This window comes from Agrilus planipennis, unplaced genomic scaffold, assembly GCF_000699045.2.
Source record: "Agrilus planipennis isolate EAB-ADULT unplaced genomic scaffold, Apla_2.0 scaffold475, whole genome shotgun sequence".
Classification (NCBI taxonomy): domain Eukaryota; kingdom Metazoa; phylum Arthropoda; class Insecta; order Coleoptera; family Buprestidae; genus Agrilus; species Agrilus planipennis.
Window position 1 is genome coordinate 14,536 of NW_020439267.1, and position 11,192 is coordinate 25,727.

At 37.2% G+C, this 11,192-nt stretch overlaps 1 protein-coding gene across 1 annotated transcript; it reads right to left on the reverse strand.

Annotated features, from left to right (window-relative positions):
* Positions 1 to 3,596: 3,596 nt before the first annotated feature.
* Positions 3,597 to 9,434, reverse strand: LOC112905587. The gene is made up of 2 exons (XM_025978275.1): positions 8,666 to 9,434; positions 3,597 to 3,652 (listed from the first exon to the last, which is right to left on the reverse strand). Exons 1-2 carry the CDS (start codon positions 9,432 to 9,434, stop codon positions 3,597 to 3,599), a joined length of 825 nt encoding a protein of 274 aa, XP_025834060.1.
* Positions 9,435 to 11,192: the final 1,758 nt, after the last annotated feature.

Here is an 11,192-nt window from a genome sequence, read left to right on the forward strand (position 1 = left end):
CTGATATGATGTGTTACCTGTGTGGTCGCGGTTAATTTTTGTTGGTCGTCGCTAAAAATTGATTTGAATTCCTTACAAAGTTTTGTAATTTTATTTTTTTCTTCATTGTTCATATGGTCTAATCGGAGTTGTTTTATTACATTGCAATTTATATTGTCATCAATTGGAGCTTTGTCTGAGTAAACGTATTTGTCAAGGGTATCTACATCCATAGGCTCATCGATGTGAATGTTATTAAGACATTGCACATCAGCAAAACCGTTATCTACATTATAGATACCTGGTACAATTTGTTCATGGTCAAGAATAACACAAGATCTTTTGTGTAAATTGACCGGGATTTTACAAGTGATGTTTTTTAACATTTTATCTTGTATCTGTGTATGTTCAGTAGTTAGAGTACTATGGGAATAATTTATTATTGCATTTATTTTAGTCAAGTCAGCACGACTAATTAATGCGTCGAAAATTGTATGAAAATCAAAAACTGAAAATTCAATTTGCGTTGGTTCATTAAATTCGTGGAACAAAGGAATGTATAATTTGTATTGTCCTTTGGTCTGTCCGTGGGCCGTTTTAACTTCGAAAGGTTCTTCGTATAAATAGTCAGAAAAATATTTAAAAGCTCAAGAAGAATTCATGATAGAGTCTGAAGCGCCACTATCAATTAAAATTTTGCAATCGTATTCATTTGAGTAAATGTATGGTAGTAGAAGGTTTGCACTCTAGGGAAACGTGGCCAGTTTGGTACTACTAGCACCATCTCTGGGTTAGTCTCGGGACTTATTGAACGATGTTATAAATCGATGTAAATTTATTTTTCGAAGATTTTTATTTTGGTCGATGGTATTTTCATCTAATTGTGAGTTAGTACAATCGTCCGTAAAACTATCAGGTTTATAGGAGATGTCGGTATCAAGAGGTTGGACGGGTAAGTAGCCGTTTCCGTATTCGTCTTGCTCAACATTTGTCAATTCTTCAACAAGGAAATTAGGTCGTTGTTGGTTTTGGAAATTGTTGGGTCTTGATTGATTTGGAATATTATTTGGTCGTCGAAACTGGGAAACAGTTCTCATGGAAACGTCGCCAGTATTAGAAGGTCTCTGAATAGTATTTTGGTGTATATTCCTGTGTTGTTGGAATACCGGGTGAGGTTTAGGCGCAATGAAAGGTTTAAATGGAGTATTCCTGTTTAATAAAGGAAATTGTTGTCTAGGAATCTGTTGAAGGGTTTGAGTGTTGGTTAAATGTTGTCTTTGCGCTGGACTGCAATTTTGTCGAGGTGCAAAGTAATTTGTCTGTGGATGTTGTTTTTGTGTAGATGTGGCTTTTTGGTAGTACTGTTATGAAGTGGGTTCGGTAGAAGTTAATAAAAGATAGATCTTTTATCTTCTTTTCCTTTGGAACACTTCAAAGAACTAATATAATAAATATCGCTTATTATATTAGGAGTTACACCACTAATTATTGCTTAACCACTACTTTTGAATAAAAAGATCTGGGTGGATTATATGTGCTTTTATTAACTAGTAGCATAAGACTAAACTTTACATTACAAAGGGTCCTTATATATTGTATGTTTGACGTCATCACAGCGGATGTGATAAGATAAACATATAAGCTAAAATAAGCGAAGTCTACATTATAACATTCCTCCCTATTTAAGAATTTTGTTTACAATTTGTAAATTAGAGTTAACAAAATTTAAGAATAATACACTTATTTTATAATTGTCTTTTGAAACTTCTTGGTCAAGTTCGGGTATAGAGTTTCGGTATCTTCTTCTTTCGTGAGATCAGAAAATCGAACCATTTGTTCTGTTAGGATGGGTGCAGAGGCTGTTAAGTCCGAGTTGTAAGCGGGTTGTCTCCTTAGTGTTGGTCTTTGTTGGGGGTAACCAATATTTGTGTTGTTTATTTTGATACACAAATCTCCGCATGCGCCAGGCCATCTTGGTTTGATGAAAGAAAGGCATTTGGGGCAGCAACAACAGCAGGCTAGTAGAATGGATAATATTCCTCCAATAACAGATAGTAAGGCGTGCCACCATTTAATTGATCCTAGTTTGGTCAGTGGTCGAAGTTGCTCGTTATAAATTTGTTCTTCAATGGTATCCAATTTGTGTTTATTTAGAATCAGTTCTTCTTGATTCAAAGCGTGGACGGGTAAGACGTGAAGGTGGATTTCTTGCGTCTTCTGTTGTGCCGGTAGACAACAATCATCAGGTATGGGAATCAGTTGTTCTGATATATTTCTGATTATTTGATTGTCTTTGTAATAAGTTATCTTTAAATTATTTCCAATCATACCAGTGCATTGGGTGTTTAGTTGGATAAGACAATTAGTGTTTAAGGTTATTGTCTTGATGTCCATGTTTTTGCGTTTATAGGTGAAATCGGTTGCCTTGGGGATTGTGATGAGCCATTGATTATCTTCTGTTTGGGTCATCTCGTTCTGATCAATGTCAACCAGTGTGCTTTGGCATTTTGAAGATAGTCTTCCTTTGAAGAGGATGTCTGATTCACAATTTCCATCGTTTTCGCTCCTAATTGTTGGATTCATAGTGAACATTTTTCCTTGGGATGTTATCAGTTCCATTTGTGTGGTGTAGGCCATGTAGACAGATTTCATTCGTTCGATTGCCACATAAGGGGTTTCAGGAATGAAAATTTGAAAATGGTTATTTATAGGTGTAGGTAAAGATATTATATGGTATAGCTTGAAGGTATCCTTAGCTAATAGAGGTATCTTGATGTGATATATGATCATAGTATTTTGTAAAGCAACATTTATTTTTGCTATGTCTAAGAATTTGTATAATTCTTTATTTATATCAAAGGGTAAATCAAACTCAGGTGTTATTTGATTTATTTGCGTTATACTTTGTTTGAGTAAATTATCATCAAGAAATGAAGGTGGTATTTTATTTAATTTTGCATATAATATCTGTGTTTTGATTTTATTAACCTGAATAATTAATTCGTTAAGAATCTCGTCACTGAATGTGATCATATTAAGTAATTTAATATGAAATTCATTGCCATGTATTAATAGAGTATTTTTGTTAATAGCTTCATTGATTGTTTCGAAATTATCTGATATTGCCCTTTGAGATAAAGATAGTGATGCTAATGTTTCATTAAAGTTGTTAACTGTTTCTTTTATAACATGAATATTTTGATCCATTAAAGTTAAAATGTTTTTGTTAGATAGTTGTAAAGCGTTTACAGCTTTTTGAATATCCTCATCCTCGTTGGCATCCATTGTTCCGAATAAATAATGAAAGACTGTTCCTATTCCGTTAATTAGGCCTCTTTTCTGTCTTTCAATTGGTAATGAGCTTTTAATAGATATTAATTCTTTTTCTAATTGTTTTAATTGTTTGTCAAGTATTGTAGCGTGTATATAAGCATGTAACTGATTCTTTAAGGTGTTTTCGATTGTTTTTACCTTATTTATTAATATTCGTGTATGTTCTAGATTATCGAATATTGGTTTAATGTCCTTAATGATTACAATAGAGTATTGTTGTTCTATAATTTTTAAATTTTGTGTAGAAGCCTATATTAGTGGGTATGTTTGTAATTTCGATTTCTTTAGCGGGTAAGAGTGGGGTAAATAAAAGAGTGAGCCATATGATTGGTTTGGCCATCTGAAATCAGAAAAGATTTCAATCAGTTTGTGGTACTTTTTTAATGTTCTGAATATTAGTTTTGGTAGGTAGGGGTGTATTAACCTCGTAACAATAATCATTGATCTTTTTATTGACAATAAATGGTCCTTTTAATTTTCTTTTACCGTTTGTTTTTATTCTTACGTAAACCTTTTCTCCTACTTCATATGAGGGTATTTTCCTAGCTTTAGTGTCTCTTTTTTCTTTTGTTTTCTCTTGTCTATTCTGTATATTCTGAATAGCTTCTTGCCTAAGTGTTTTTAAGTATTCAATGCGTTCAACTATTTCTAAATTTTGTTCCTTGTCCTGATTTAATTCTCCTAGGTTAGTGGGTTCTTTTCCGTAATGAATTTGATAAGGCGTAAACCCATGTGAATTGTTAATAGAGGTGTTTACATTATGAACTGCTAATTGAATTATTTCGTCATTATTAAATGATTTTCCTAAGTTTGAATTATGTATTAACTGACATTGTTCTTTAATAGAAGCTATGCATCTTTCAATAGATCCATTTGATTGGGGATGGTAGACACTAGAGGTGGTCCATTTAGCGTGAAGGGTTTCAATTAATGATCTTACTGTGGTGTTTATGAATTCTTTTCCTGAATCCGAATGAATTCGTTTTTGGAATACCGAATGTAGAAAAATAATATAATAAACATTGTTTTACCTGTTCTCCATTAATTGGGTTTTCATAAGAGCTGGCTTGACATAATTTTGATAAGTCGTCTTGTATTACAACCATGTAGTATTTAGTGCGACCTGCTTTTAATACTGCTGAGTCTATATTAATTCGTTCATTTACATTTGTTGGTTTTTCAGGGATTTGCATAGGAAACGTTCTAGGTGTCCTATCTACTTTGTTCGTGAGACAAGTTCTACATTGTTTAATGAATGTTTCTGTTAGTTCATATAATTTAGGAAATTGGTGATCTTTCTTTATTTTCTCAATGGTTTCCTTAATGCCTTTGTGAAGATTTAATGGGTGTTCATGATATTCCTTAATAATATTAATTTTGTTTTCTTCAGGGATATCTATTTTAATGGACCTAGCCAAATCGAAAGGTGTTTCATAAGTGTCTTGTTTAATTATTTCATCTTGTTCTTCATTTGCGCTGATTACTAGAATGCGTTCATTTTTAAACATAATGCTTATGGTGTGTAATGTTAATTTATAGTTCTGATCGTTTAAAGAGTTATCTATTACTAATGTTTTATCTGGATTTGATTTTAATAGATCCATTTCTAATTCGCTTAAAGGTAATTTTAAGGAAGTGTCCGTAATTAAGCTGTTTATAATTTGTTTGTGTTGACTGTATCGGTATATTATACAATCGTAATCTTCTAATTTTGGATTGTTTACTATGTTTATGTTTTCTTGTGTAGTGTTATTTTGTATACCTGATGTACTGGGTATTTCGTTGTCAATGTCTGTCACGTAAATTCGGGATAGAGCATCTGCGTTAGCGTTTTGTTTACCTGGTTTGTATATGATCTCGTAATCATATTCAGCTATTTTTAATCTCCATCGCATAAGGCGTGAAGAGGGGTCTTTCACAGAGAATAACCATCTTAAAGGTTGATGATCGGTGATAATTTTGAATTTCTGACCATATAGGTAGGGTCGGAAATGTTTAAGTGACCATACAATTGCTAATAATTCTCTTTCAATTGTGCTATATCGACTTTCGGCAGGGTTTAATGTTCTACTTGCATAAGCAATAGGTAATGAGTTTTTTATATCTCCTTGAGATAACACGGCTCCGATTGCGAATTTAGAAGCATCTGTTGTTAAGATGAATTCTTCGTCAAAATTTGGATATTTAAGTATTGGTTCTTTAATTAAAGCATCTCTTAATTTTTCAAAGGCTTCTTGACATTGTGGTGTCCATTTAAATGTTTCGTTTATGTGTAATAGAGTTGTTAGTGGTTTTGATATCTGAGAATAATTCGGAATGAATTTACGATAATATCCGGTTAAGCCAAGAAATTGCTTAATGTGTTTATCTGTTTTAGGTAAAGGAAAATTTTGAATGCACTTAATCTTTTCGGGATTGGGCTTAATACCATCTCGCGTGATTATGTGTCCTAAAAATTGTGTTTCCTTTCTAAGAAATTCCGATTTGTCTAGTTGTATTTTTAGGTTGTGTGTTCTTAATTGTTTGAGCACATTGATTAATTTATTATTATGATCTTGTAAATCTTTACCAAAAATTATGATATCATCGATGTAAACCATACATTGTTGAGGTGTTAAACCATTTAAAGCTAAGTTCATTGCGCGTTGGAAGGTACTAGGTGCATTTTTAAGACCGAATGGCATACGTTTATATTCATATAATTTGCCGTTTGCAGAAAACGCTGTTTTAGCTATTGATTCAGGGGACATTTCTATTTGATGGAATCCTGAAGTCAAGTCTAGAGCTGTAAAGTATTGAGACTGTCCTAAATTGTCAAGTATTTCTTCAATATTGGGTAATGGGTATTTGTCGTCTATTGTCTTTTTATTTAGTTCTCTGTAGTCAATTACCATTCGCCATTTTGTTTTGCCTGAGGCGTCTTTCTTCTTCGGGACTATCCATAGGGGTGAATCAAAGTTGGGGTTCTGAGAAGAACCGATTTAGTAATATCGTTGGACACATTATCTGCATCTTTGATGATCCCAAGGGTTGACACTTTATCAGCATCAGAATAAGAGTGAGCCTGGTGTTAGACTAATTTTATTGAATATTTACAGGCTATTTATACTAAATTATTTACATGGTTTTATATGGTGAGGAACATTTCAGCACAATACATTTGTGTGTGTATTTGCTGTTGACCCAGTTAGTCGCAGTGTGTCGCGACCTAACTAAGTCAGCACAAATGTAGACGCTTGATTGATACACACAATAAATATTTTTCGCTATACCGAGTGTTCCCACAGGACCCCCCTTCCAGTGAGGAACGAAGTGGATTAGCTTGCTTGGATATAGCTAGGAAAATGTACTCGACGACCGGACCGGGTTGTAGTATGGGCTGGTCGATCGTCCATTTTCCTTGTTGTGAGTATCGGCTGGAAGTGCTGTTCTTCCCTCATGATGTATGCTGGTTTCAGTCTTTGCACTGATATAGATTTGCTTGTGTTAGGAATGTGAATCCGTTTAAGTTGTAGGGATTGGTTAGAGTTGCGATAAGTTTGAAGTTCCCTGTCGGATTCCTGCGCAGAGATTCTTGAGAGTGCGTCTGCGATGATATTGTCCTTCCCAGAAATATGTTGGATGTTCGTAGAGAACTGGCTAATGAAATTGAGGTGCCGTGACTGTCTGGGAGAGCATTTGTCAGGGTTCTGACGGAAGGCAAAGGTGAGGGGCTTGTGATCCGTAAATATAATGAAGTCACGGGCTTCGAGAAAATGGCGGAAATGCTTAATTGTGCGATAAATCGCGAGAAGTTCTCTGTCGAAGGCGCTGTATTTAACTTCAGCGTTCGATAGCTTGGAGGAGAAAAATGCAAGGGGTTCCCAGGTTCCATTGTGGAATTGTTGTAACGCAGCGCCCAAGTGATGGTCGGATGCGTCACAGAAAATTGCTAAGGTAGCATCTGGTTGCGGATGGTGCAGGAGAGTAGTCTGCGCCAGTTGCTCCTTACTTGAATTGAATGCCTCGTTGGCTGTGGGATTCCATTGAAGTGGTGCATTTCCTTTGATTTTCCCCAGTAAAAGTTCATTCAGAGCAGAATGAGTGCGGGCAGCGTTAGGCAGGAACTTTCTGTAAAAGTTGAGCATACCCAGGAAACGTCGCAATTGTTTTGCGGTAGTAGGCTTGGGGAAATTGGAGATTGCTGTTACTCTGTCGGGTAAAGGACGTATTCCATTTGCCGAGACAGAATAACCTAGAAAAGAAACTTCTTGTTTACCAAAGTTGCATTTTGCTTGGTTAAGCAGTATTCCGTATGACTGTAGACGAGTAAACAACGTGCGTAAATGCTGTTTGTGCTGCTCAGCATTTTCTGATGCGACCAGTATGTCGTCGATGTAAGCAAAACAGAAGTCAAGGCCGTGTAACACTTCGTCAATAAAACGTTGAAATGTTTGGCTGGCGTTACGTAAACCAAAATTCATATGAGGAAACTCGAACAATCCAAAAGGTGTTGTAATTGCTGTCTTTGGGATGTCTTCCTCTGCGACTGGAATTTGGTTATACGCTCTAACCAAGTCGATTGTGGAGAAAATCTTCTTATTTGCTAGTGCATGCGTGAAATCGTCGATGTTGCGTACTGGATATCTGTCCGGGATTGTTCTCGCGTTGAGAGCACGGTAGTCTCCGCATGGGCGCCATTCATCGTCTTTCTTTGGGACCATGTGCAGTGGCGATGCCCAGGGGCTGGAGGAGGGACGTGCGATACCCAGTTGTACCAACGTTTCAAATTCTCTCTTTGCTGCAGAGAAACGGTCCGGGGCTAAACGTCGTGGTTTGCATGCTACTGGTGGACCGGGGGTAGTGTTTATATAGTGCCTTGTTGCATGTTTCGAGAAGGTGATTTGGCCGTTGGGTCGAGTTAATGACGGAAAATCACGAAGTATCTCGTGGTATGGCGAAGTGGTCGGTTTCGTTCCTGTAACGAAAGTGACGGAAGGTTGGCTGCAGTTGATTACTTGACCAGAGGCGGTGAGGTGTGTCAGTTGATCCAAGAGTCGTTGGTTGCTTAAATCTACCAGCAGTTGGTAGTGGGCTAGGAAGTCTGCACCGATAATTGGTTTGGTGACGTCGGCTATAATGAAGCGCCATGGGAAACATCTTCGTAGGCCTAAGTTGAGCGACAGAATAATAGTACCATAGGTCGGTATGTTGGTGCCGTTTGCTGCTTGCAGCGTGAATGTAGATTTCTGACGTGGCCCAGGTATTAGTGACTTGGGATACACGCAAATATCTGCACCGGTGTCGACCAGAAATTTTTGGTTTGTTGCTCTGTCCGTTACAAATAGGCGACGTTGCGCTGTGTGGACCTCACTTGTCGTTGCCATACGTGGTTTCCTGGTTGATTTCCTGTTGTCATCCGTCATGGTGGGATGCGTTAGTGTGCCTTGCCCTTGACCATTTGCCCTAATGTTGTGGTTGGAACGTTGTCGGGGTTGAAAACTGCGTGAATTTGAGCGGTGTTGGTTCTTCAATTTTCTTGCCATGTGTTGTCTTATGTTGTTCAGATCCATCTGGAGGGTATGTACCATGTTGGCCAGTTGTTGGATGGTATCGTGCTGGAGAGTAGGTGTGGCCGTAGCTGCTATCATGGACTGTGTTTGAGTTGCTTCCATGATGTAATCGGCGACCTCTGCTGTTTCATCCAGATTCTTATCGCGCATAGTTGCGATGATGGCTTGAATATTAGGAGGAAGACGACTTGACCAAATGGTTCGCAGTAAATTGTCCGACATAGTGGTTCCGGCCAGACCGCGTAGATGGCACAGAAATTGCGTGGGTTTCCTGTCTCCCAAATCTCCTGGCTCGAGGAGTTGTTTCATCCGTGTTTCTTGGGAGATGCCCAGCCGACGAATGAGTGCTGCCCTGATAGTGGCATATGGATCAGTCGCCGGGGGATTGACAATGATATCACGCACTTCCGCCGCATAGTGAGGGTCAAGGTTGCCTAGTACATACCCAAATTTTGTTGATTCAGACGTAATTCCGTAGGCCTCAAAACTGCGGTCGACCATGCAAAACCAGAGTTCGGGGTCGGAAGGCACGAAGGGCGGCAATTTGACTTCAAGTCGGTCAAGGGACATGGTGAACGGCGGTGTGTTGTGGCAAGGTTGGGCGTTACGTTGCGGCTGGCCTGGGCGGTGTTGTTAGCTTACATGCTGCTTGCTGAGGAGCAGGGTTGCGCTGCTCCGCAGGATGACCAATGTACTCCTGATGAGGACTGGCCGGTGGAGAATGTGTGACGGCGGCAGGTCATCCTCAAAAGGTTGCGGCTGTGGTCACCAATGTAGTTTATCACTGTTCGTAATCGGGGTCACCACTGTAGCCACTCTCTGTAGTCGTATATGATGAGAGATGTGACTATCAAAGTTGTGGTTCTGAGAAGAACCGATTTAGTAATACCGTTGGACACATTATCTGCATCTTTGATGATCCCAAGGGTTGACACTTTATCAGCATCAGAATAAGAGTGAGCCTGGTGTTAGACTAATTTTATTGAATATTTACAGGCTATTTATACTAAATTATTTACATGGTTTTATATGGTGAGGAACATTTCAGCACAATACATTTGTGTGTGTATTTGCTGTTGACCCAGTTAGTCGCAGTGTGTCGCGACCTAAGTCAGCACAAATGTAGACGCTTGATTGATACACACAATAAATGTTTTTCGCTATACCGAGTGTTCCCACATAGATATTGTCTATTTTTAGACCTTTCATCATGTATTCCTGATTAGGTTCATAAGTGTTTGTCTGAAGTGTAATGACTTGTTCTGTTCTACGTGGGACTGTTACTAAGTTAATAATTTTGTCTGAATGATAATAAAAAGGAATTTTGGTTTGATTTATTACTAAAAGTCGTTTATTATAATTTATTTTTGCATTAGTTTTCTTAAAGAAGTCTGAACCAATTATACCATCTATCATTAAGTTTTCTGGTTTAATATAATGGAATTTTATAGGTATTTCAGGGTAGTTGATGTATGTATTAATTGTTCCTATTGTTTTAAAAGGTTGGGAATTTAATCCTGTTAATTCAAAGTGTTTACTAGGTTCTGGTTTAGGTAGACCTTTTTCATACTTTAAAATGGAAATGCAAGCTCCGCTATCAATTAACAATTTACACTCTTTACCTGAAATGTTTGTTTTAATAAAAGGCAATGATGTGTAACCATTTAAATTAAAGAATATGAGTGAAGGACTTTCTATTCTGAATCCGTGCCTTCTTGTGGATTCTCGTAAGAGTTTAAAGAATTGTTTTCGTTCGCGTTATATTCATTAGTATCACTATCCGAATCGGAATCTATATCAGCTATATTAACCTTCCTTTTAGAATTTTGTAGTTTATAACACTTTTCCCTAGTATGACCTGTCTTATTACAAAATGAACAAGTATCAGCTTTGGAATGGTTGTTATCTGCTTTACTTATTTCTTTACTAGTGCTGGGATTGTTATTGTTCCGTGGATTATTACGTGATTTAGAAAAAGGTGATTTTAATTCTTTAAATTTTTCTTGTGCTCTAAAGCGACAATTTTGTTCTAGACGCAAACAGTTGTCTAAAGCAGTTTCCATGTTTGGGTAATTATTTTGAATTGCAAGATTAGAAATTTCTGGTTGCATTTTTCTTATACGAGGGTGGATTGATAAGTTTCCGGCCTGACCAAGAAAAACAAGGTTTTTAAAAATTTTTTTTTTTTATTTCTCAACATAATCTCCTCCAAGGCTGATACATTTCTCATAGCGGTGTTCCAGTCTATTAATGCCATCTCTATAGACTGATTCGTCAAGCTCCTCAAAATAACCATTTACAGCTTCGATTACTTCTTCATTGTCCGCA